General features: G+C 42.2%; 2 protein-coding genes across 3 annotated transcripts in view; one reads left to right on the top strand and one right to left on the bottom strand.

The window, feature by feature from the left end:
* DOCK1 (dedicator of cytokinesis 1) overlaps positions 1-26,918 on the top strand; it is a 649,074-nt gene that overhangs the window by 322,955 nt on the left and 299,201 nt on the right. The gene's annotated exons all lie outside the window — the stretch shown is intronic.
* The window catches only part of INSYN2A (inhibitory synaptic factor 2A), a 91,490-nt gene that overhangs the window by 39,450 nt on the left and 25,122 nt on the right, over positions 1-26,918 (bottom strand). Inside the window, exon 2 of the mRNA XM_063962226.1 lies at positions 19,572-20,751. Within this exon, the coding sequence (XP_063818296.1) occupies positions 19,572-20,746 (1,175 nt within the window). The 5' untranslated portion in view covers positions 20,747-20,751. The remainder of the gene's footprint in view (positions 1-19,571; positions 20,752-26,918) is intronic.

The raw sequence follows: 26,918 nt of genomic DNA, 5'->3' as shown, positions 1-26,918 counted from the left end.
AAGTTACTGGACGTAGTCAGGGCCTTGAAAATTTATCTTTCCAGGACGGCTGGAGTCAGGAACACTGACTCGCTATTTATCCTGTATGCACCCAACAAACTGGGTGCTCCTGCTTCTAAGCAGACTATTGCTCGCTGGATTTGTAGCACAATTCAGCTGGCGCATTTTGCGGCTGGACTGCCGCATCCTAAATCAGAAAAGCCCATTCCACGGGGAAAGTGGGCTCATCTTGGGCGGCTGCCCGAGGGGTCTCTGCTTTACAACTTTGCCGAGCTGCTACTTGGTCAGGGGCAAACACGTTTGCTAAATTCTACAAATTTGATACCCTGGCTGAGGAGTACCTTGAGTTCTCTCATTCGGTGCTGCAGAGTCATCCGCACTCTCCCGCCCGTTTGGGAGCTTTGGTATAATCCCCATGGTCCTTACGGAGTTCCCAGCATCCACTAGGACGTCAGAGAAAATAAGATTTTACTCACCGGTAAATCTATTTCTCGTAGTCCGTAGTGGATGCTGGGCGCCCATCCCAAGTGCGGATTGTCTGCAATACTTGTATATAGTTATTGCCTAACTAAAGGGTTATTGTTATGAGCCATCTGTTGAGAGGCTCAGTTATGTTTCATACTGTTAACTGGGTATAGTATCACGAGTTATACGGTGTGATTGGTGTGGCTGGTATGAGTTTTACCCGGGATTCAAAATCCTTCCTTATTGTGTCAGCTCTTCCGGGCACAGTATCCTAACTGAGGTCTGGAGGAGGGTCATAGTGGGAGGAGCCAGTGCACACCAGGTAGTCCTAAAGCTTTCTTTAGATGTGCCCAGTCTCCTGCGGAGCCGCTATTCTCCATGGTCCTTACGGAGTTCCCAGCATCCACTACGGACTACGAGAAATAGATTTACCGGTGAGTAAAATCTTATTTTTTTGGCCTAAATTCCAGGATCCCCCCGATCCCGGGATTGGCCTCCCTACACATAACAAAGCCTGTTCTATAGTATCAATTACTGATCTTGTTGCTGTTAGTACACGTAGGTGAATGCCACCTGGGCCAGGTGATTTACTTGTTTTAATCTCAAACCCAAGTTGATTTTTACAGTGTTGTGATACAGAGTCATAGGTATATTCAGCACATATATACTTATGGGGAAAGTGGCATAACTGGGCTGAAGAGAATCGTGCTGATGTTGGTACAGTTCATTGAAGGAACTGGTGACACCTGCGGGCTATGCTGAGTTGGGCGGCAGTGTAAGTACACCTGTTTCCGGTATCTTGTGCCGCGTATATTCTGGTGCAAGAGCACCATGGTGGTGATAATGATGAATATGAAACTAAGGGGGAAATGTACTAAGCAGTGATAAGAATGGAGAAGTGAGGCAGTAAAGAATGTGCCCACGGCAACCAATCAGCTGCTCTGTATAATTTTATAGTATGCAGATTATAAATGTTACTTCAATGCAGATTGGTTGCCATGGGCAACTTTTCCACTGGCTCACTTCTTCACTCTTATCACTGCTTAGTACATCTCCCCCTAAATGTAAAGATAGAGAGCAGGTGCACCATAGCCATGCATATACTACTACATATGAGCGAGTACACACATTAATTTCCGTGCATGCAGTGTGGGAGCAACAGCGGCCAATATACCTTCAACTCCGCATTAGGCCCCATGGAGGTCTATGTACTAAGCCTTGGCGCGAGATAAAGTACCAGACAATCCACTATTACTGTAAATGCCATGTCACAGGCTGTGTTTGAAAAATGACAGTTAGGAGCGGATTGGCTGGTACTTTATCTCCATCCAAGGCTTAGTAAATAGACCCCAATATCTCTTATGTAAAGATATATAATAAAAAGCCCGTCAGTACTCCTTTTTCAGTTCTTCTACCATCTGCAGATGGTCGTTGTCTTTGTCTATTAAAATAGATAAAATGTAATTCCCTTAGCTCTGTTATTGCAGCTTATATCTAGATAGATAATCACACACGAGAAGGAACACCTTTTTCTTTGTTGCCCTTCCAAGACTGTAACAATTGAATGTCAGTACGATTGTTTGTGCTATGGGCTTGTAAAGAATTCCAATGGGTACTTTACTGGTTATTTTATTTTCCATTTATATTTGCCAATAATTGTGCTAGATTTTACTCGTGTAACCTATTGTCCGTTTAATTCCTCCGGCTCAGTCGGACCTTGTAGATAAACAATAATACAAATAAAATGAATAGTGTTTAGTCTCATTGCATACTGTATATGGCTCATATAACTGTTACCGTGCTTACATTTATTGTGATAAATCAACAGAACTCTATCATCTCAACTGACTTTTTATTTTGAAAGGAATGTTCCCGTCGTCTCCTGAGGTTAGAATATTCCTGATCTCACCTGATTTTTTTGAAATTTTTATTTCAAATTTTTACTCATTCTTTGTACCATATCGTAATGATGTAGATCTTTGCTTTTAGCCTACTGCATCAGAGAGCAGTGTAATTGCCTGGAGGGACTCTTGAGAAAGGGTCGGCACTGAATGACCCAAAACGTACTTACGAAATTCCCCGTACATACTGTTGCACTTAATCTTCTGATCTTGAAGGGCTGTTTTAATTCTGATACTACAGTACAAAATGCCTTTGGAGTTGTGCTTATTCTTTAAAGTGAGAAAAGGGCAGTGTATGCTGCAGGATGATAACCCAACTGTTAGATGTTGTAGGATAAGGCGAGAGATTGGGTCTTTGTTTTATAGATGCGTGTTTTTTGGCAGAAACAAAGATGCATTGAGTAAATATCTTGTAATGTAACTATTTTACTTTTATTTTCTGACCAACTTCTCAATCATGCCCCACTATTCTCTTCTATGCCCTTGAACGGCCTTGTTCATTTCAGGGTATTAATGATTATTCTTTCCAATTTAGTAACTGTAACTATATCTCATTCATTCCCATGTATATCTGGGATCAGTACGTAATCCCGCTGGACGGGATCCCGGCGGTCGAAATCCCGACGCCGGAATCCCGACCACACAATCCCGACAGGGGTGGCGAGCGGAACGCAGCCCCTTGCGGGCTCGCTTCGCTCGCCACGCTGCGGGCACGGTGCCTCGCTGCGCTCGGCACACTATTATATTCTCCCTCTATGGGTGTCGTGGACACCCACGGAGGGAGAATATGTCGGGATTGTTGCGGTCGGGATTCCGGCGTCGGTATTTCAACCGCCGGGATCCCGTCCAGCGGGATGTTGACCGCATCCCGTATATCTCTAGGTGTCCACCCCCCCTTCCCCCCACACACACAAACACTTCTCACTTATTTACTTTTCACCACCGAAAAAAATTCTACTTGACTTCTCTCTCCCGTTTACTTCTCTATTGCATGTCCAATCCCTCCACCCCTCACATATATTTTCCCAATCCCCATGTCTCACATTTGTAGTCACTAATTTGCTTGTCTAGCCCCCTTGATTGTGTACTTGACCTAGGGTTGCTGTAGGAATGATCTTCTCTTGATTGTCGACATTCCCCATCACCTTGGATGTGGTACCTGCCTCCTCCTGCTTCTTACCTTGGAATGCCGTAGGTTTGGGCAGCATCCTCCTCTACCCAGTCTGAGTTTTGACTTTTAGCAGTGATGTCATAAGCAAGCACTCGGCTCATGGTGACATTGATGTGGAAGAGCAGCTGCCGGGACCTTCCCATATATTAAGTTGCTGATTGCCTCTCCTTCATATCAGCGGCCAGCACACCACATGGTAGCACCCTGAGGGCATTAAAACATTTGATGTGATAACTCACTCATTCCGTGTCTTAGGTGCCTCCTAACCTTGGTCAACCAAATCCTCAACCTAAATTTCTTAATGGCAGATGCTAATCCCTTCTCACACACTTCTATCACTCCCTCATTTTCTTCCCAATGTACTGTACTTATTTATCTCTGCACCCACGCACAATATGGTACTGCACACATGACCTTGCACTTTACTGAGTTGACCTCATTGTGCCTTCATGAATTAAATACTGAATATTAATTTTTAGTTTCCCATGTCTGAGAGGAGTTAAGTTCTTCACATCGGTAGCACTACATGCTGTGCAGACATCAATTACCCCTCTGTAGAAACAGCCCTTCCCTGCGGTTTGTTTGTTGTAGCTAAGCGACTAAAAGCAAGTGATATGGCTACCTCTATATTCAGGTCTATTCTGGTAATTAACGTTAAGTTGCTGAAAGTTGATCACACTCCACATGATATGGATATGATTATTTTTGGCGTTGGCTGAAATACTGTACGTATCAAAAGAGGAAATATTTGAGAAGTGTGTGAACCAATGTTTTGTGGCTATTTTCTTGTGTATCATCTACACTAAAATGTGATCTCTTCATCCTCATCCAGGTTAGAGTATTATGTTGCTCATTAAAGGTATATTCTTCAGCAGGTGGGAACTTACACAACAATAGTTCCCAAAAGTTAAAATGGCACCTATGTTTATGGTTAAAAACATGAATTTATGAACCAATCTGTTGTGGGCAAAGTTTCACAACTTTTGGGTGGATCAGGGACATTGATTACGGAATGTAGCCAGGATGTCTAGGTCATTCTGAACCCATCTGCAGAAGTTACATTTAATTACTTGGGACAAATTAAATAATGGGGTAGGGAATGAGCTTATAGGAGTGCCCTTCTGTTTTCATCCAGCATTTTTTTTTATCTTGTGAAAGAACTGGATTTTATCCATTCCTCTATTGAGGCTCAACAAGTGCAATAAAAACATTGTATGGTTCAAAAGTGCCACATATACTAAATATGTTCTTAACACATTCTTTCTCAGCGATTAGCTTATATTTACTTTTGTAAATTAAACTTAAAAAAAAAATGTTGCAGTGAGTAAAGAAGACTGGAAATAAATTGTCTTTTGCAGTGACCTATTCCCCCCCCCCCCCCCCCCCCCACTATGCACCTCTTTACCGGTGCAGTGTCAAGTTGGCAAGCACATGTAGTAAACCAATAGGTGTATTGTGGTTCTGTTATTTCAACTAATCCAATTGTTTTTACCTATATGTTTCACAATTTTTATTTCACTTTTTTTTACCGTATGTTTCACAATTTTGATTTCACTCAGTATAATTATTAGTACCATAGAAGTCCACTTGAATCTGAATATTTTGATTATTTATTCAGTTTTTGATATAAAAGTAAAAAGTTCCATTTCTGCTTTTTTTTACCCTCTGTTCATATTTGGCTTATTTTAGTAATTAAAAAAATATATAACAAAAAGTTTGGATGAGAAGTTAAGTTCATCTCACATGACAAGTTCACATTTTGAAGAAAACAGATTTTGAGGAACAAAAATGACTTTTTAAGACTTCATCTTTAAAGTTAATTTTAAAGTTCGGATCTCCTGGGCATCCTATATTTTACAAATTGTGTTTAATTCAATATTGGTTTTGTTTTTATACTTGTCTATAAGTGTAAGTAAGTTGTACATATTCTGTTTGTATGATAAATTAATAATAGCAGTATGATAAATTAATAATAGGATTTTGAAAAATGTGTGTTAGTTGACCGGTGCAATCAGTGATTATAAAATATGCCTAACAAACATGATGTGTTTACCTGCAACTCAATAGTGCCATCTATAATGTAACAGCTGTCCATATACCGATCCGTTAAACCGCTGATGCACATATTGAAATGATGAGATAATAGAAAGCGTTACATAGAAACTGTGGGTGTCAGTTGGTGTAGTCTCAGAAAACCAAAAAATGCTGAAGATTCTGTAGACGCTTTCTGTGAAGAGCAATCGGTGTACTACAACAATCTTCAAGAAATTATTAAAGTGAACGAGGCTGATATGAGGTTAGATCTTTCATTACTTTCTTTGGAACAGAGATCAGAACCTTTCTACTTTATTCCACCTGGATCTCTGTAATAGACTGTAAAGGGATGTAATGTTTCTTGATCAGTGTTCCAATGAAAGGGACGGACTTCGTCCTGCAACACAAGCGTAGTTAACTGATGAGTACCTTGCAGGCGTGCACTTACAGTAATCTTTGCTGGGGATAGTTTATAATCGAGTTCATGTGTTATCCAATACCATCTCTGTTTTAGCTTTGCTGTATTTATCATTTATTGAAAATTTTTATGAGTGGTATACACACAAACAGAAAGTGTTCTATGCAGAAAAGTATATTATAGACAAGGATATGACAATTTACCAATTAACAAAAATGAATAAATATGATCCCAACTTCATAACAAAAGTTGAACAATCTAAAAACATCAAAGAATAAACTCAGAGTTTCGGGGCAAATTTAAGTCCTTCTTTTTTTGTTTTGTTTAATCCATTCTTATATTTTGAAGACCATGATTTTCCAAATGCCAAGTGTTCAACCTAATTGTGGGGGTTATCTAAGTAAAGCCGATTACTTTCTGAGCAACAATGGCCTAGTAAAATGAGAGAATTTGTTTTTGTAAACACACAAATGGCAAAATTTTCCGCTTTTTCTGCAAATGAAAAATTATATGATACAATGAAAAATATGATACAATTTTTTTCATTTGGATCTGAAAACTTTTCATACTGCAGAGAATAAAAGTAAAGATAATGGTAAAGTTATTTGCGTTGGGTCACTTGACTTAAGGGCCCTACACACTGGCCGATTTTTTGAAAGATATGAACGATCTCGTTCATAAATGAACGAGAACTAGTTAATATCTTTCAGTGTGGAGACTCCTGCGATGAACGATGCGCGGCCCCGCGCTCGTTCATCGCTGGTCTCCCGTCGGCTGTGCATGCAGGCCAATATGGACGATCTCGTCCATATTTGCCTGCACTTCAATGCAGCCGCGTGACGGGGGGAGTGAAGAAACTTCACTCCCCCCGTCACTGCCCCCCCGCCGCCGGGTCGCTCGTCGGCCGTATCCGCCGTCGGGCAGCTCGGCGGCGGGTCGGCCAGTGAGTAGGGCCCTTTAGAAAGACTTGGGGGCAGATGTATTAAGCCTGGAGAAGTGATAAAGCAGTGATAAGTGCAAGGTGATAACGCACCAGCCAATCAGCTCCTAACTGTAAATTTTACATATTGGAGCTGATTAGCTGGTGCGTTATCACCTTGCATTTATCACTTCTCCAGGCTTAATACATCTGCCCCTTAGTCTGGAAAGAACCATTCAGTATCTTATGTCTCAGCAAAACTCTTTGGAAAATGTTTCCTTTGCCAAGATTGTACTTTTAGTGATGATGTTTAAAGGGACAACTAAACACTAAAAGGGCAATTTTTAAACCTGAAACATGAATATAACATTAATTGATAGGAAGGAACCTGACATTCCGGTCATATATTACAGTCATTTGAGCTGTTGTGACATCACTGGCCTTGCCAATATGTACGAGTCCTCCACCCACAACTTTTCAATCACTATTTGTCAGTTTAGCTAGCGAAGCGCCTCTCTCCTAAAATGCCAGCCTACAGTAAAATGTTAAAATAGAATATGATAGACATACTTGAGTAATTGTAATAACTTTAATATGGATGCCAAATGTTGTGCTTATTTCACTTTACAAGTATGCCACAAGGAGTTAGAGTTGTAATCCATTTCTGTTCTCTGCCTTATCCCTTAATAGTCGTTTCTGCTGCAGATCCTGAAATGTTACTAATTATTATAATTCACATTACCTACAATGTATAAGCTATTGTAAACATACCCACGTCTGACCTTAAGCATAACATATGCATATTAGGTAGGCACTGGTGCACACGAGGAAGGGGGGGGGGGAAGGATTGGGTTCTGAGTACCAAGAAATCACCCCACCCCATGGACCGATCCCCCCCCCCCACTCTGTACACAGTGAGGGGGTGGGGCCAGTATGCCAAGCTCCACCCCTATGCCAATGCAGATTGTGACATTATCCATGAGGGGTGGAGCCTAATGATGTAAGGTGCATTCCCTATCAGCAACCTGCAGCAGCTGCTGCTTCAAAAGTGTACTCCTATATGTATACTGCTAACATAACCTTCATAAACATTCATATTTCCTCACATATTTTCTTTTTCTTCAATATGACATCCTCCTGACCACAGGCCAACATTACTGTGTGACCATATCATACAGCCCACCAAGAAAATGTGCAATCTGGCTGGGCCATTATGCAATAGACAACACCTATCCCTGTGTATCAATGCCTATTTCCCTAGAGATTGTAAGTTTGCAAGCAGGGCCTTCCTGCAGTACCTCCTATGTCTGTCTGTTACCCAGTTTTCTTTATATACTGATGTTCCAATTGTACAGCGCAACGGAATAGGATGCACTATATAAGAAACCTTTAAGAAATATTAAATGTATGTGTTAGTGTCAACGTGTGTGTGTGTGTGTGTGTGTGTGTGTGTGTGTGTGTGTGTGTGTGTGTGTATGTATGTATAATATATATATATATATATATATATATATATAATATTACAGTGTTCACTCTAGAAATAATAATAGGCAGGGCGCCGGACTGCGGGGGCATATGTGCGCGTGCCCCCAAAAAGGGGGCGTATCCATAAAATGTCTTTTAAGTGAGCGGTGCGGCCCACAGACGTTACTGCAGGAGGCGTTGGTGGCCGGCGGCGTCACTGTTGGGGGCGTGCCCAGCACCTACGAAGTTGCTGGGCTTCCCCCAAGCTCTCTCCCCTAGATCTTTACACGCTGAGAGGGCAGGAAGCGGACGACTGTTTCAGCAGGGCGCCGCAGAAAGGGCAGGGTGGATTTTGGCCATAAAAAAAATCGGGCAGGCGCCCTGCTAAAACAGCCTAGCGTGAACACTATATATATATATATATATATATATATATATATATATATATTATAATATGTCCGAACCTCTCGATGTGTGGTCAGAAGACATCCTAACACACATTTGATAATGGGCCACAGTTCAAGATAGTACAGTGTTTTCCAGGCAGAATAAAATGTGGAGTACATCAATCATCTTATGGGGTCTATTTACTAAGCCTTGGATGGAGATAAAGTGGACGGAGATAAAGTACCAGCCAATCAGCTCCTAAGTGTTATTTTTCAAACCCAGCCTGTAACATGTCAGTTAGGAGCTGATTGACTGGGACTTTATCTCCATCCAAAGCTTAGTAAATAGACCCCTTTGTCTTTTCAGGGGGTTCTCTGTCTCCTGTAGTAACACATCAATTATCAGAATCTGAATCAACTTTATTGGCCAGGTATACAAGCATATACTAGGAATTTGTTTCCGGTTTCCAAAGCATCAGCCAGTTATTCACATAGAAAGGGTAAACACATAGAACATACATGTAGTACACAGTGCAGTATACAATACCAATCCTGAAAGACTACAATCCCATAAAATGGGAGTGTCTACCATCCAGCAGCATTACAGTGCAATACTACATTAGAAGGAGATTTACTTAGAGCCTCCTAGTTGTTGTTTTATGCCTTCTTAATATAAGAATACTTACTTAAAATCCTTGATTCAAAATACGTTACTTTGCAAGAATTTTGTATACTTGGTTATTTGCATCTTTCTAATATACTCTGTACTTTTATTTTGAAGTCTTTTTCTACCCTGGTGGCGATAATCTAGAAACATCCTATGTGACTGCAATGCACAATGGCTTCACACACCAGCCATTCGTTCTCAGAGGCTGACAGGAGAACAGCAGCAGCTTTGAATAAGGGCACTCTGGGTAAAGAGTGAGTGCAAACAGTCTGCTTTTTATTTCACAGTGATGGATTCATTTCTTGGAGATGCAGCTACACGTTGCCATCCTGTGCCTCTCCACATTTGTCTGCTGTGACAACCACTAAAAGTATGACTGGGTCAAGGTCACATGAGATATGCAAGCCCTCTTCATACCTTTGTTTGAGACTATCCAGTAATATTTCAACAGTGTATTAATTTAATTAACGAGTATGGTAATTTCCTGTAAAATACAGCTCTGCTGCTTGCAAAAACAAAAGCTAGATTAGTGGGTCTGAAGCATCTTTATCTGTGGAACCTGGTCCGTAATACTTACTAAGAACCAAAAAACAATTACATTAAAATATTTTGATTCCGAGCCCAACAAAACATGGATTCCAGATATACCATCTATGCACAGATTAATTCATGCATTGCAAATGTGGTAATAAGTGCAATAAAATACTGCAGTAGGTCGCTACACAATGAGCTGCTATAACCCTTACCTCCCAAAAGCAGTTTTATAATGCAGACATTATTTTTAGAAGCCAAACGGGGCATTTGGTACCGGAAGGAGAAAATCTTAGCTGGAAGGGCCGCTTATAGAAACATAGAATTTGACGGCAGATAAGAACCACTTGGCCCATCTAGTCTGCCCCTTTTTATCCTTTAGGTAATCTCAACCCTTTTTGAACCTTAATTCTTTGTAAGGATATTCATATGCCTATCCCAAGCATGTTTAAATTGCTCTACAGTCTTAGCCTCTACCACCTCTGATGGGAGGATATTCCACTTGTCCACTACCCTTTCTGTGAAGTAATTTTTCCTTAAATTACCCCTGAACCTGCCTCCCTCCAGTTTCAGTGCATGTCCTCGAGTTCTAATACTCCTCTTCCTTTGAAGAATGTTTCCCTCCTGAACTTTGTCAAAACCCTTGGTATATTTGAAAGTTTCTATCATGTCTCCCCTTTCCCTTCTCTCCTCCAAACTAAAGAATTATTGCGCTTATTGCCCACCCTTGCTATAAATGGTCATGGTTTGGGAGTATAAGCTGCATGACCCTAGTTCTTCAAGCTTTTGCTATCTGAAATGTTAAGTTTGCAATTGCATATCATGCTTATAAAGCCAAGAGCCAACTTTTTTGGCTTTTGTCGGAGGAACTTGGGGCAATTCATTTACATTGTTGTATTGGAAGGTTCATAAATCTCGGATGATAATCCAAGTACAGATTACTACTTTTTCGAAGGAGAAGTGGCTGATAGTATCCAGAACCAACTACAGGTTTTTAACAATAATGGAAAGAAGAAGACATGATCAGTAATTTATTTTTCGCGGTTATGTTTAGAACTATAAAAGAGGATGTATGTCCGATAGTCCCTTCTGCCCTCCGGATAAGTTACAGCTTATACTTTTCTAAGATGTAAGTGTCTAACTTAACATTTTGAATGGCCATTCTTTTGTGGTGTTTGTTACTGTTAGAGAGAAGTATATATTCCATAAAATGCTTACGCACCTTCAACATTTAGATTCTATGGTTCAATTGAAATAATAGCCATTGTCACGTTGTAGATAATTCTGTCTTTGCGAAATGAAAAATCTATATAGTACATTTATTTTTTAGCAGCTATATTAATCAGGCGCTAATTAAATAATTCATTCCATTAAAAAGAGAAGTTTAAAAAGAAAAGATTTTTCATTTGCATTAAAAGCTCTCTCCAAATCGTTTTTTCATGGCTACCGCTATGTTCACTCTCTGTAGGTTTAGTACTCACACATTTATACTGTTCACTAGTAATCTTTTGGAAGCTGTATTTAATCTGTTTAAGGGGAAATTCGTGTCAAGAGGATTTATGAATATTTAAAGAAAAGTAGTCTTCTTTTAGTCTCGGGGCCCATGTGTAGTTGCACTGACCGGGGTCATGAACTGCAACGTTATACTTTGCAGGTAGTGGTCAACGGGAAGTCCTCAAGCTGGACCCCAGTAGTCTGCAGAGTACCACAAGGGTCCGTACTCGGGCCACTACTGTTCAACATATTTATCAATGACCTAGAAATAGGCCTGGAAAGCACAGTGTCAATCTTTGTAGATGATACCAAACTGTGTAGGGTAATTAATTCAGAAGGAGATGTGTAGTCTCTACAGAATGACTTATCTAAACTTGAAACCTGGGCGTCTAAATGGAAAATGAGGTTCAATATAGAAAAATGCAAGGTTATGCATTTCGGGACTAAAAACAAACTTGCATCCTACATATTAAATGGGGAAAGTCTAGGGCTAACAGTATTGGAAAAAGATTTGGGGGTACTCAATAATAGGCTTAATAACCGTATACAATGTCAAAGCGCAGTAATGAAGGCAAGTAAGGTGCTAGCGTGCATAAAACGGGGTATTGAGACAAGGGACGAGAGTGTAATCCTGCTGCTGTGTAAAGCATTGGTACGTCCGCACCTGGAATATTGTGTTCAGTTTTGGGCACCACTGTATAAAAAAAGATATCGGTGAACTCGAAAGGGTTCAAAGGCGAGCTACTAAACTGATTAAAGGGCTAGAGGGACTGGAGTATGAGGATAGGTTTACTAGGTTGAATATGTATACACTAGAAAAGAGGCGCCTAAGAGGAGATATTATTAATATCTTCAGATATGTAAAGGGACATCACAAAGAGTTATCAGAGGAATTATTTATTAAAAGAACTCTGTTTAGGACACGTGGGCACTCGCTGAGTCTGGAGGAGAGAAAATTCCGTACGCAACGGAGGAAAGGGTTCTTCACTGTTAGGGCAGTAAGGATTTGGAATTCCCTGCCAGGGAAGGTGGTAATGGCGGACTCTGTAAATGCATTTAAAAAAGGATTGGATACATTTCTGATTGACAATGATATCTAAGGTTATAACATTTAAAATATTGACGTTGATAATCCGGGTGTAACGTGATTTGTAGTTGTTAACTAGTCATAAAACATTACTTCAGCAGGTACAGTAAAATCAACTCAACTTAATACAGATTGAACACGATGGGCATTTTGCCTCTATTCACCCTCAATTACTATTTTATTATGTATGCTATAGATGAATGAGAGGGGACATGTGGCTCTCTAGTTGTTTGGAAGGGATGCAGATAAATTGCCGGCAGTCTGGATCCCGGAGGTCGGGATACCGACGCCGGAGGTCGGGATACCGACGCCGGAATCCCGACTGCTGACAAAGCTGACACCCGGAATCTCAGCTCACAGGGGCTATTTCCAGTCGTGGGTGTCCACGATACCCTTAGAGTGGGAATAGAACCTGTAAGGGGACTCTCTGCGCTCACCCGCCGCCGGCATACTGTTGTCTGTATACAGACGGCTGGCATTCCGACCGTCTGTATTTCATACTGATCCCATTTGGAAAGCACATGTCTCAGGACGTCTTACCGGTCATGACTTACTGGAGCATGCCATTTCGCTGCCATCTGCCATCTCAAGCTGCGCATTATTTCTAAGAAGCGTTATACTATTTAATGTATATTTTTAATCGTTGTAATGTTGCTTTTTACCAACGTTATTGGGCATTTGTATAGAGTAGAGATGTGCCATTTGGCTCTCAAGAAATCGAAATCCACTTGAATTTTGTGGATCTAAACCAAGGGGGTAATTCAGATCTGATCGCAGCAGCAAATTTGTTAGCAGTTGGGCAAAACCATGTGCAGTGCAGGTGTGGCAGATAAAACCTGTGCAGAGAGAGTTAGATTTGGGTGGGTTATTTTGTTTCTGTGCAGGGTAAGTACTGGCTGCTTTATTTTTACACTGCAATTTAGATTTCAGTTGGAACACACCCCACCCAAATCTAACTCTCTCTGCACATGTTATATCTCACTCTCACTCAAAAAATTCTGTATTTCAAAATATATTCCATATTTCGGAATATTTGGATATGGGATACTCAACCTGTATCTGTTTTTATTGATTTTTATCAATAATTATTGATCGATTTATTTATTTTAAATTGGTTTTAAACTGAACCGAAATCTGAATTTGAACAAAAACACTTCTTCAGAGGGGTTTTTGCAAAACCAAAACACGATGATGAATTAGAACCAAAACACAGGGCTCCGCACACATCTCTAGTATAAAAGTGGACAAACGCTCTTATGAAATGTCCGTTTCTACTGGTAAAGCATAATTCAACTGCAATGACATTGGGGAACCTAAATTGGTTTATTTTAACAGAGTATCACCCCTTCGTAGTTTTTGTCATGACAAACGCATTGTTCCTTAATACTACCACCTTTTAATGTGAATTTCAGAAAGCAGCTGTTGAATGGGCATATTGATGACCTCTGTTGAATACTTCAGTTGAGTTATTAAGGCAGATAATGCAAATCAGCCTTGCAAAATGCAAAGGTTGTAATTATAAGATAAGGGAAAATGAAGTGAGCCAAGCTTAATGGTGATCAGCTGAAATGCATTAGAAGATGATACATATACTGTATATCCTTAATATTAGCTGTTGCTAATTTAGTTGAAGAACATTGAATATATAATTATATGAATTGGCAATTGTCATGTCTTTCCGTTTTTTACAGATTAGATGGCTTATAATATGGCTGTAGAGTTCAAATATCAGTCTACTGGATCATTACTTTTATACTTGCTCAGTAAGAGACCTTTTCACATGTGTGGGTGTAGTTTGCTACTTTATTCATGCTTTATTATAAACCTGTTATGATAAAGTATTGGATTTATTTATAGGGTTCCACAACGTTCTAGCACTGAGAAAAACAGGGTAGACAAATTAACAAAACATACAGGATAATCAGTATACCCATATTTTAAATCAAATAAATACAGTTTTGTTACCTCTATTGGGAGGGTTGGGACATGAGGAAGGAGGGCCCTGCTTTCACTCTAGAGGTACTGTAGGAAAGATGGCACTGTAAATTAAGGAATATACTTCCTTAATATACAGCGTTGTTAATATATGTACAGTAATAGCATAATTCAGTGGGTTCGAACTATGTCCTCAAGGCACCTTAACAATCCAGGTTTTAACCACTTACCTGGCGTGGTTACTCCGCCAAGCTGGGCTTCCCTGTCAGAACTGTCCACTAGTGGTTTATGGTAAGTAATCTTACGGCAGCTACTGGTGTCACAGTGCCTGGCTTGCCCCTTTGACCCATGGCTTTGCCCCCCAAGTCTCCTCCTCCTTCTCTTCCTGGTCGTGGCTGCAGGAAGAGAATCTCTTCCTTCAGCCTGAAGTCTTGTGAGTGTCTGCAGCCATGGCTCCCCCAAGAACAATGATGATTGAATGGCGTTCCAAAGAGGATTGCTTACCCATGGCTATAGGAAGAGAGACTTCCTGCAGCCTGGGCTCACTGAAACTAAACACCCCCCCCCCCCCCCCCCCCCAGCCTCTCCCCATCTCCAGACAGCAGTGATTAGTGATCCTTGAAAGCCCACCTCCTGCTGCTTGTTGCTCATCTTGCAGGACTGTTACGTCCAGTGAGAAGTGTAACTAGGGAGGGAGAGAGCGTTTCATTTAGGTAAATAAATAAAATCACTTTCCTACTGTCTTGTGTTAACATATAACCATCAAGTGAACAAGCATTGATATCCTTGATCCTGGACTGTTGGGATGCGTAGCGGGACCGTCCCTGCTTTTGGGCACTGTTCCACCCGCGGATCACAATGTCCTAGGTGCATAGCAGACCAGCGGAGAATGTGCAGAGCATCCATGTATACACTCTGGAGAGGGACTGAGGGCAGACTAGCAGCTTGGGAAGCACTGGGCATGCCCTCAGCATGGTAAAAAAAAATAGGGGAACCCGCACAACTCACGCCCCCGGAATGCGAGGCCATGCCCACTTTCTGTGCACAATGCCCCGCACCCAACCTCCTTGGAAATCATGTGTAAATAGACATACATGGCAGTATACAAATAAGAGTAAACCAGTAAGAATGGTGGACATTTCCCTCAGCAATAAATCAGCAAAGTGCACCTATTGCTCCACTTCAGTAAAGTCAGTCATTATGTAAGCTGGACTAGCATTTGAACACACATTTTGATCGCAGCAACAAATATGTTAGCAGTTGGGCAAAGCCATGTGCACTGCAGGTGTGGCAGATATAACATTTGCAGAGAGAGTTAGATTTGGGTGGGCTATTTTGTTTCTGTGCAGGGTAAATACTGGCTGCTTTATTTTTACACTGCAGTTTAGATTTCCAGTTTGAACACACCCCACCCAAATCTACAGTAACACTCTCTGCACGTTATATCTGCCCCACCTGCAGTGCACATGGTTTTGCCAATTTACTAACAAATTTGCCTCTGCGATCAAAATGTGTATTCAAATGCTAATTTTCAAATGCTGCGATCAACTCTGAATTAGGACCTTTATCAATACACTAAACCTGTTACAATTTTTACAAGAATACATTTAATTAGGGCCAGTGACATCACTGACACTGCGGCCAGCAACAGAGAAACACTTAGGGGGTAATTCCAAGTTGATCGCAGCAGGAAATTTTTTAGAGTTGGGCAAAACCATGTGCACTGCAGGGGGGGCAGATATAACATGTGCAGAGAGAGATAGATTTGGGTGTGGTGAGTTCAATCTGCAATCTAAATTGCAGTGTAAAAATAAAGCAGCCAGTATTTATCCTGCACAGAAACAAAATAATCCACCCAAATCTAACTCTCTCTGCAAATGTTATATCTGCCCCCCCTGCAGCACACATGGTTTTCCCCAACTGCTAAAAAATATCCTGCTGCGATCAACTTGGAATTACCCCCTTAGTTCAGTCAGCTGAACTCTTACCTCCTCTGGAAATGGTACTGAACATCACCTTCCAACAAGGTTTATTGTAAGGGATTTCATTTGTATAAGAACACCCCATTGCATAGGAATAATAATACACTTTAGTTACAATATCAATTGGTTTCTCACTTTCTGTGCTGAAGATGGCAAAACTAACACTAAGGGGCCTATTCAACGCCAGGAGCCAGATATGGAGATGCCATTGGTTCCTGCAGGCAAACTCCAAAAACAATGTGTTCAGAGTTTGCTGAATACTAGGAGGCTGCATCAGCCAGATGTGGTATAGAAGAACTACATCGTCTAGAAAGACAGTAATTGGGTCGACCTCCTATGGTCGACGGGATACGGTCATTAGGTCGACCACACTTAGGTCGACCACTATTGGTCGGCATGGTCACTAGGTCGGCATGCTTTTTTTCTTCATTTGTTTAACTTTTTCATACTTTAAGATCCACATGGACTACGATTGGGAATAGTAACCTGTGGCGGTATCTGGTCTCTAGGTCGACCACACTTAGGTCGACAGTAACTAGGTCGACAGGGTCTCTAGGTCGACATGGTCTCTAGGTCGACATGAGTTTTTCACAATTTTCGTTTTTTTTTATTTTTTACTTTTTCGTACTTAACGATCCACGTGGATTGGGAATAGTAACCTGTGCTGAGCGCAACGGTAGCAGAGCGAGGCACCTTCCAGAAGCATGCAAGGGGACACGGTGCACTAATTGGGGATCCCCGTCACTTTACGATGAAAACGACCCCAAAAAAACTAAAAAAAAACCTCATGTTGACCTTTTTCCATTTCGACCTTGTTCATGTTGACCTAATGACTGTGTCGACCTATTTCAGGTGTTGACCTAGTCACTGTCGACAAATAGTGGTCGACCTAATGCCTGTCGACCCTATGACCCATACCCTGGTCGACAGGGTCAAAAGGTTAACAGGTAAAAGATAGACAGTGGGTAAGGTTGACAGTCAAAAAGTCAACAAGGACAGTGGTCGACACCAAAAATATTGACACTAGTTTTTATTGTCATTTTGAATGTATAACCGATATACGTTCAGGTTCCCGGCTGTTTTGATACCAGCAGCCGTAATCCCGACAGCTGTCAGAACACCGGCGATGGCATCCCAAAAGGATCAGAATCCCGATGACATAGTCCCAACAGCCAGGATTCCGAAGGTAAGTATTAACGCCCGGGTTAGTTTTAGGCAGGGTTGGGGGGGTTAGAGTGAGGCTGCAGAGATTGGGGTCAGGGTTGAGCATCACCGGGGGAGGGGGTTGGGGGGGGGTTAGGGTTAGGCTGCAGACAGGGAGGGTTAGGGTGTAGGGGAGGAAGGTTAGGATACTTATCTGAACCGTGTCAGGATTGCCGCGATCGGGATGCCGGCATCAGGATACTGACCGCCAGGATTTCATACTGAATCCATATAACCATATCTAAGCACATTTAGTGGAAACGTGTACCCTCGCGGGCTCGCTTCATTAGCCATGATTTGGGCAAGGCAGGTTACTATTCCCAATCAAAATATATACTGTGTGTATAGGCCCCTACATACTGCAGCTGGGATTCAACATATCTAAATAGCGATGCAAGATAGGGATATATATTTGGGAACATATTCCCTTTTAAGGTGAAAGTACAGACAAAGATAAAAACCTATGCGGTTCTATTTAGGCGATGGGTTCCTATTTTTATTGTTCTTACACTCTTGGCCTTTGCTGTGACTGGTGCCTGCCTTGATAATATCTTTCAAAGTGATTTTTTTATGCTAATATCCTAAAAGGTGAAATGCACAGGACTAAGAAAGCTCTCACGGAAGCTCTCTGTGATTAAAGCCTATGCTCCCCTTGAGGCCTCCTGAGCCTGGGACCCCCCGACCTCATATAGCCATATGCACAAATCTATGAATTCCACTAATGAGGAACCTAAATCTTTGAGGACGTTGTACTGTGTACCAAAGCCTAATTATTGTTTAATAGTTTGGATATTCTTTCCTGCATATAATGCCAGAAAATGCCATCCAGGGTATTTTGCATGAGAAAATGTTATAGCCGCTGCATTATAGCACTTCTTACACACAGGGGTTTAGTGAGAGTGGCTCCAGTGGAGTGTAAGCTCCAGGCGCCGGAAGCGTTAGAGGGCGCGCTACCAACACTGACAGACAGCACATGCCGGAGCTCTGAAGCCCTCTTTAAATGTTTCACCTGCTATACCACTCCCTGTGCGCGCTGCTGCAGCACCTCTTTCTACCTCAGCAGCTGCAGCACCTCTCTCTGCCCTGGCTGTTGCAGCATCCCTCTCTGCCCCGGCTGCTACAGCACCTCTCTCTACATTAGGAACTGCAGAGTAACATGTATACGAGGCTCTACTGTGGAATAACCTGTATAAATTACTCTACTGTGGCATAACATGTATAAGCAGCTCTACTGTGTTGTGTAACATGTATAAGGGGCTCTACTGTGTGGCGTAAAGTGTATAAGGGGCACTACTGTGAATAACGGATAATACTGTGCTGTGTAATCTGAATTGGTACTATTCTGTTTCCACGTCCTTCCCCATGAAGTCACACTCCTATATTTTTTGTTGTGTGCCATTGTCCCAATTCAGTGCAAGAGAGGGGGCACCAAAACACACCCTTGCTCCAGGCCCCATGGCACCTAGCTACACCTCTGCTTACACAGAGCCAGACACAGTAGCACATATAAGTACAAATGTAGCACATTAAATTGATCAGTGTAATCTAGCAGTTTTGTCGCTCCCAGTTATTTTATTTATGCGAATAAGATGCACATCTTGAGCTAGAAAGACGCTCAGCACTGCAGGGTTGCCCCGGGACTGGGCGTGCCAAGAGCAACAATGGATGAGGACACATCTGTCCCCATATGATATTTTTAGTAGCTCCCGTTTCAGTATTATTATTCATGTATTCTGTTATTGTACCAAGAAAAGAAAAAGAAAAAAATTCTATATCGTTTAACACCATAAAAAGTGCCAATATATTTAAATTTTTGGAGTTTTTGTAAAATGAGTTGTTGTTTTATAATAACGCGTGTCAGTTATTCAACCATGATGCTGCTATAATGACAGTTTTGTAATTTAGAACTCTTACCCCTCTCGATGAGCTTCTCCCTTCTCCAGCTCCTGAATAACACCCAAAAGCACTTTAATTGTTTCCTGACTAGAACTGATCAGGTTCTCCATGGTCTGAAGCTGTGCTTTTAAGTCTATCACTTCCATATGAGGCACAATTTGTTGGCATTCATCACTCAAGCCAACGGCTGTCTGACAAGGCAGATTTTTTTCCACGGGTAAAACATTAATCTGCAGGGCCTGCTCATTACATTCCATCGTTTGACTCTGTGGCCGTGATCTACAGCCTTTTGGATTTACATCTTGGCCTTGAAGGCCATTGAGATGAGAAGTTCTTTTGTCATTTTCATCTGTCAGTGGGCAAACTGTCCTTTCCGTGTCGCTCAAGTCTTCGGGGTCTTTCAAGTTTGGGTTAAGTGCAGGTGAGTGTATGGTGGCTTCTTCTTTCAAAAGCACTTTAACATGTGCCAAGTGGTGGGACTGCATATTCCCTAATGGCCGTTTATTATGTTTTGCTGTATCATGCAGATGGCAGATGGTTTGTTCAGAGGTGGATATTGCTGGGTTTTGAAGAGAAGGGGACTCTTTAGTACAGCTGTGCAAATCAGTGCTTCCACATGCATCTGAGCAATTGCTAGAAGTAATGACGTCCATGTTTTCACTTGAATGCACCATTAATTCAGCAACCACTTGGTCGTTGACCCTGCTGCATTGATGAGACTCCCCTGAGCTTTTGTGATCTTTTGATTCCTTCACATCTATTAGAAATCCATTGTTCTGACCCTTCAGTGTGTCGGCTCCAGAAGCGTTTTTTAACAAGTTCCCTTTTTTGCGGTCCAGCGGAAAAGTCTGGTATCTCTTTTTCAGGTCTGGTGAAGTCTGAACCCCTGTGCTCTTGGTAACGTTGGGTATAGACCTACGAGCAGGCACTGTCATGTACTTCCGATAAGCTTTGTAAGAAAGAGATTTTGGATCTTTTTTCTCACCTTGCGGCACAGTACAAAGCTGTTTATCCCTCTGCTCGTTTTGGGCTTCGCAGATATCTTTAAACCTAACTTGGAGGGCTTTATTCCGTTTTTTGATCTGCCGGTTGGGGTCCAATGCATATTTCATCTCTAAGGCTAAGGAAACAGCTGGCTCAGCTTCACTTTCCGAGGATGTCAGTACACATTTGTCCCCTTCTTTGCTCACCATGGTTCCTACGTGCAAACAAAGAGTAATGTGAGAATCATACAACAATACATAATTCAGTGGTTGTTCAGGATGTAGCTAAATCCTACAAATGTAATTCCAAGGAATGTGGCTGTCAGCAAGCAGTATGAGGACTTGCGAACGCGGGCACCAGTAGATCAACAATGCTACTTAATTGTATGCATGCTGTGAACAAGATAACTTACCTTTGTGTTTACAACTGTACCGTTGCCACGTGTAAAATGTTTTAAGTGCGTGTCAACTTAACGGTGCCTGCGTCGCGGGGTCCACATACTGCTTTTTCACAAGATGTGTGCATCCCGATTTCAGTTGTAGTTTAGCATTAGTTCTTATCCTAGTACCTCTCGTGTTGAGTTAATGTATTGTTTTTAACCTCATACATAACATGGTAATGCCTGTAAATAATTAGAACCATCTAGTCCACTGAACCTGGCTTTAAATTCTATACTTGTTCAGATCATCAAGAGTGGCCCGTTTTATGCACACAAAGGTCATACTTACCGACTTCCTGGCTACCTCCTTCGGGAGATGGTAGCCAGGTAGGTCCAGCTGGGGGACATGTTGAGATTAGAGCCGTTGTGAAATGGCCTCAATGATGTGATTCGTAGTGAATCGCTTCATTGGACGTCTGGAACACACGTTTGCTCAGTAAGTAGGCGGGTGACAATTGGCTGCAGGAGACTTGCCCACTCTTATGGGTGGCTGGGAGTGCCGCCTGATTTTCGGGTGCCTCCCAGTCATACCGGATGAGTAGGAAAGTATGCCCAAGGATCTTTTTCTGTTTTTCCTTTCTTTTTGATGGAAAGTTTGACACTAATTATTAACTGTCCTCTAATCTGTACTTGACCTGAATGGCTTCATATTACTTTACAGATTCCAAATGCATTTTAATAACGGCTCACACATCAATGTATGTGACGTTGGCGCTTGAATTTGAATTGTTTTTACAACAACCTGATGGATTCTGCATTTAAAGTGTCCCATAACTTACACTCACTGGAGGAAGCCATTTTGTTAACCATGTGCTATAATTCGTTTTATGTTCTCTGTCACAAGCCTGTGATTGTAGCCCCTGTGCCTGCTCTTACCACATCCGTCGTTATTTCCTGTCATCCCACTGATGCTAGGCCAAACCCTAAGTCACTGTACTATTAGTGGACACATTATTAAGTTCCTAGGAGGGTTTTTGAGAAATGTTTAGAGCCTTACGGGATTGGCACAAAGTCAATGGCACTCTACTCTACTTTTTTCTGCAGATATTTTAATGTAAAAAATATACTGTATATTGTGCACTACCTTCTAATCACTGTAATAAACTTGTAATGGTGTATTTACATTTTAGTACATTAAATGCAGAGCACGACCTCCCGCAGCATAGGCTGCCCCATTCAAAAGCCACCGCCGCCGGTTGCCGAGTGATTTATTAATGGGTAGTGGGAACATCGCTCACCGCTACCCCAGCTTAGATGGTTCCTGCAATTGCAGCGTACAGACGCTCCCACGACCATACGCTATGCGGTGACTTCATCGCAGGCAAGGATGAAATGGGAAACATCTGTACGTGTTTTTATATTAGGCTCAGTCACTGTATATTGTGTCGCTGCTGGGAATAGATTATATTAAACACTGTACAGAGACATGAAATAGTTATAGGACCGTTAGCAGTTTCCCCTTTCCGAGGAATTGTGGCTTATACTGTACTTGTATGAAAGATTATTCCATAGCCCATGGCAGTGGTTTCTCCAATCACGGGTGCCCTAGAGCAGCAGAATTATTTTCACAGCGCCCGTAGGCCAAAAGTATCTTATTGAGACATTTTGGATGAAATATTAAATTAAGCAAATTGTGTTTATAGGTCATCCATAAATTTGATTTGGTCCTGGACCACCAATACAAGGCACCCCTGCAAGTACCCCAAGGCACCCCAGGTTGCCTGGGCACACAGTATGAGAACCACTGGCCAGTTGCCATTCTACCATTTCAGTATTCTGATCTTCCTTCTCCCTATGTCTGCACCACTTTACATCTTTCTTTGGACTGTTCCCTGAATGACTTACCTATGCAGTGACAGATGTAGTTGAGATACACTGTAAAGGGTTTGAGTGTTTGTTATATATTTTTATGTTTAAATACTTGATTGCTGTTCCAGAGTTTTGGTTACTTAGAAACGGATTTTTTATTATTATTATTATTATTATTATTATTAATAATAATAATAATAATAGAACTAGGATTTTGGACACAATTACTGGGTCACTAGCTATTGCGCAATTTTCTTTTTCTTTCCTGCCTCTGTCCCTTCTCTTCTGAGAGCCCTTCTCTCTGCCCTGGCACCTTCTCTCTGTCTGTCTCTCTCTCTTTCCTGGGAACCCTCTTCTCTGTCCTGGTACCTTGTCCTCTCTACTCTCTCTCTCCTAGGACCCCTACCTTCTACTCTGCCACCTTGTCTCCTCTTTCTCTCTCTTTCCTGGGACCTCTGCCCTGGTACCTTGTCTCCTCTGTCCTTCTCTCTCCTGGGACCCCTGGCACCTTTTCTCCTCTGTCTTTCCCTCACCTTCGACCCTTCCTCTCTGCCCTGGCACCCGTGTCCAGTCTCCTCTCTATCTCTCCTGGGAACCCTCCTCTCTGCCTTGTCCATTTTCATTTTTCTCTCTCCTTGGATGCGTCCTCTCTGCCTTGGCACCTTGTGTTCTCTCTCTCTCTGTCTTTCCTGGGTCCTCTCCTCTCTGGCACCTTGTCTTCTCTCTCTTTCATGGACCCCTCATCCCTGCCCTGAACCTTGTCCCCCTCTCGGTTTCTCTGTCTTGGGAGCCCTCCTCTCTGCCCTGGCAACTTCTCTTTCTCTCTGTCTTTCCTCGGCCTGATTGACAGGCAGAGGCGGTCGCTGGGCGGGCCGTCGGCATTTGCCCGCCATTTTAGGGGTGCGGTCCGAGCAACGCAGGCATGCCCGGACCGTGCGAGGGGCGGGCTGCGGTGGCTGTGTGACATCACATGCAGCCACTGCGACCCGGACAGCGACTAGTAGCTCCCTGCCAGCGCGCAGGAGCTGCGCTAGTAGGGAGCTACTCCTGAAGTACAAAAGCTTCGCCGCTGTCCGATGCTTTTGTATTTGTGCGGCGGGGTAGGGCCTGACATGCGGGGCGGACCAGCCCTTGCTGGGCGTCCCCCCGCATATCAGGGAAGCTGACTGTAGATGTGCTTAATTTAGCACATCTACGATCAGGTCTGCAGCACAGCCAATGCCCAATATGACTTTCAGATATATCTATATGTCTGACTGTGTGTATGGGCGACCCGCCGACCGTTGTACACTGGCCGCAGGGACTGACTTCACAGCTGGGCTGGTGCATTCAAATGCTCGCTCAGTTGTGCGACATATCAAACGGCCAATTGGTAAATGTTTTTGTTTACCAAATCGACAGCTTTGTCGGCGGTTCCTTAAGCATAGTGCGTACCCAGCCTTAGGCTTCCTGCTTGTTTTCTCCCTCGCACCACAACGGGATCGGTATGAAATACCTACAATCAAAATCCCGACAGCAATTGACTGACTGTCAAAATCCCGACCAGGTCAAAATCCTGACATGGACAAAATACCAACATTTAAAATACTGAAAAGGTCAAAATACCGACATTTAAAATGTCGACAGGACAAAAGCCGACACAAACTTGTCATTTTTGTGTGTGTGTATGTCGACATGGACACCATGTAAGTGTACCATGTCCCCTCGCAGGGCCTCGCTGCGCTCTGCACACTATTATATTCCCCCTCCAGGTCCACTGGGATGGTAAAGTATAAACAAGTCGGTTTCAATGAAAAAAATCATGAAAAACTCATGTCGACTTTTTGACCTGTCAACATTATAAATGTCGGGATTTTGACCGTGTCGGGATTTTGACCGTCGGTCATTTGCTGTCGGGATTTTGACCGTCGTTAAATTGACTGCATCCCACCACAGCACCCCATCCCTGCCACATGTATCCCAGTCCCCACTGACATAATCACACAAGTGTAGCTGTCATTGCCTCCCACTACGCACTCCTCTTCTGCTGCTGCTGCTATATAGATTTAAAACAAACAAAAAAAAACCCTTGCGCTATTCAGACTCAATTAGAGGCAACAAGGCTTGAATAATCTCAAATAAGATTATCATTACAAGATGATTTTATTATCTATAAAATTGATCAAATATGAACATATATAATTCATTAATAACTGTAATATGCGCATATACATAAAAATAAGACTAAAACATTAATAATAATACAACTACTAATGAGCATAAGAGGTGGATCATATAACTAACAGTGACCACAGTGGGCTAGACACTGATAACATCCTTGCTTTTAATTTTCAAATAAGACCTTCTCATCAAATGTGTTCATGAGTCATTCATAATTAGATATCATATGGTGTAATATATTTGAAGCCTTTGTTTAAAGATCTCTCAATGAATAGAATTCATCCAATTGCTCACATATACTGATGGTGCTTTACTTGTGGGATATCATTCAAAAAGGTCATGGAGGAAGTAATACACACCCGGGACTCTTAGTGCATCGCAAGCACCTGTGAGAACAAAGCTCCCGTCTCAATTGCCACAAATGATGTCCTCCGTCTCCCACTGAAACTGGCTCCCGTGCACACACCTGTATTGGTTTGGAGAGAGAAGTAACAGTCCGGCTCCCGGAGCCCCGCGCACTGCAGGCGCTAGAGATAGATTCCGCTCCTGTTTTCCTTCATATGAGGAAGCTTCAATTAGAAGCGAAACGCGTCAGAGAAAGTGCCCTATCTGTGACCCGGTGGACCTTGGCTGTTAGCTCTCATTGAAGTGCAGCGGTGTCTGAGACTGACACGCAGGAGACGAGAGGACGCTATATGCGGCGGCTGGAAAACAGGAGCGGAATCCATCTCTAGCGCTCCGGGAGCCGGACTGTTACTTCTCTCTCCAAACCAATACAGGTGTGTGCACGGGAGCCAGTTTCAGTGGGAGACGGAGGACATCATTTGTGGCAATTGAGACGGGAGCTTTGTTCTCACAGGTGCTTGCGATGCACTAAGAGTCCCGGGTGTGTATTACTTCCTCCATGACCTTTTTGAATGATATCCCACAAGTAAAGCACCATCAGTATATGTGAGCAATTGGATGAATTCTATTCATTGAGAGATCTTTAAACAAAGGCTTCAAATATATTACACCATATGATATCTAATTATGAATGACTCATGAACACATTTGATGAGAAGGTCTTATTTGAAAATTAAAAGCAAGGATGTTATCAGTGTCTAGCCCACTGTGGTCACTGTTAGTTATATGATCCACCTCTTATGCTCATTAGTAGTTGTATTATTATTAATGTTTTAGTCTTATTTTTATGTATATGCGCATATTACAGTTATTAATGAATTATATATGTTCATATTTGATCAATTTTATAGATAATAAAATCATCTTGTAATTATAATCTTATTTGAGATTATTCAAGCCTTGTTGCCTCTAATTGAGTCTGAATAGCGCAAGGGGGGTTTTTTGTTTGTTTTAGTTCACAGTATTGGATTAATTCCCTGATACCTGTGCGGAGTGGGGTTGACTGTGTATATAGGCACCCACTCGCAATTACACATATTTATATATATATATATATATATATATATATACACAATAGCGCCAGACATCACTAGTGTTTTTTAAGTGCTATATAGATTTGTATAACTCCACTGACTACAAGCGGTTCCTTCCTTATCCACGTCATTGCTGAGCATATTGTTTCCTGGATGAGTAAGACGACTGAATACATCAAGGTAATCAGAGTGAAATGTAGCTAAAGACAGAATTTTTCATTTCTCTATCGTCCTAAGTGGATGCTGGGGTTCCTGAAAGGACCATGGGGAATAGCGGCTCCGCAGGAGACAGGGCACAAAAGTAAAGCTTTTACAGGTCAGGTGGTGTGTACTGGCTCCTCCCCCTATGACCCTCCTCCAGACTCCAGTTAGATTTTTGTGCCCGGCCGAGAAGGGTGAAATTCTAGGTGGCTCTCATAAAGAGCTGCTTAGAGAGTTTAGCTTAGGTTTTTTATTTTACAGTGATTCCTGCTGGCAACAGGATCACTGCAACGAGGGACAGAGGGGAGAAGAAGTGAACTCACCTGCGTGCAG

Source organism: Pseudophryne corroboree, chromosome 3 (genome assembly GCF_028390025.1).
Source record: "Pseudophryne corroboree isolate aPseCor3 chromosome 3, aPseCor3.hap2, whole genome shotgun sequence".
Classification (NCBI taxonomy): Eukaryota; Metazoa; Chordata; class Amphibia; order Anura; family Myobatrachidae; genus Pseudophryne; species Pseudophryne corroboree.
Note: the sequence above shows the minus strand (reverse complement) of the source record. Positions and strands in the feature narration are given on the sequence as shown.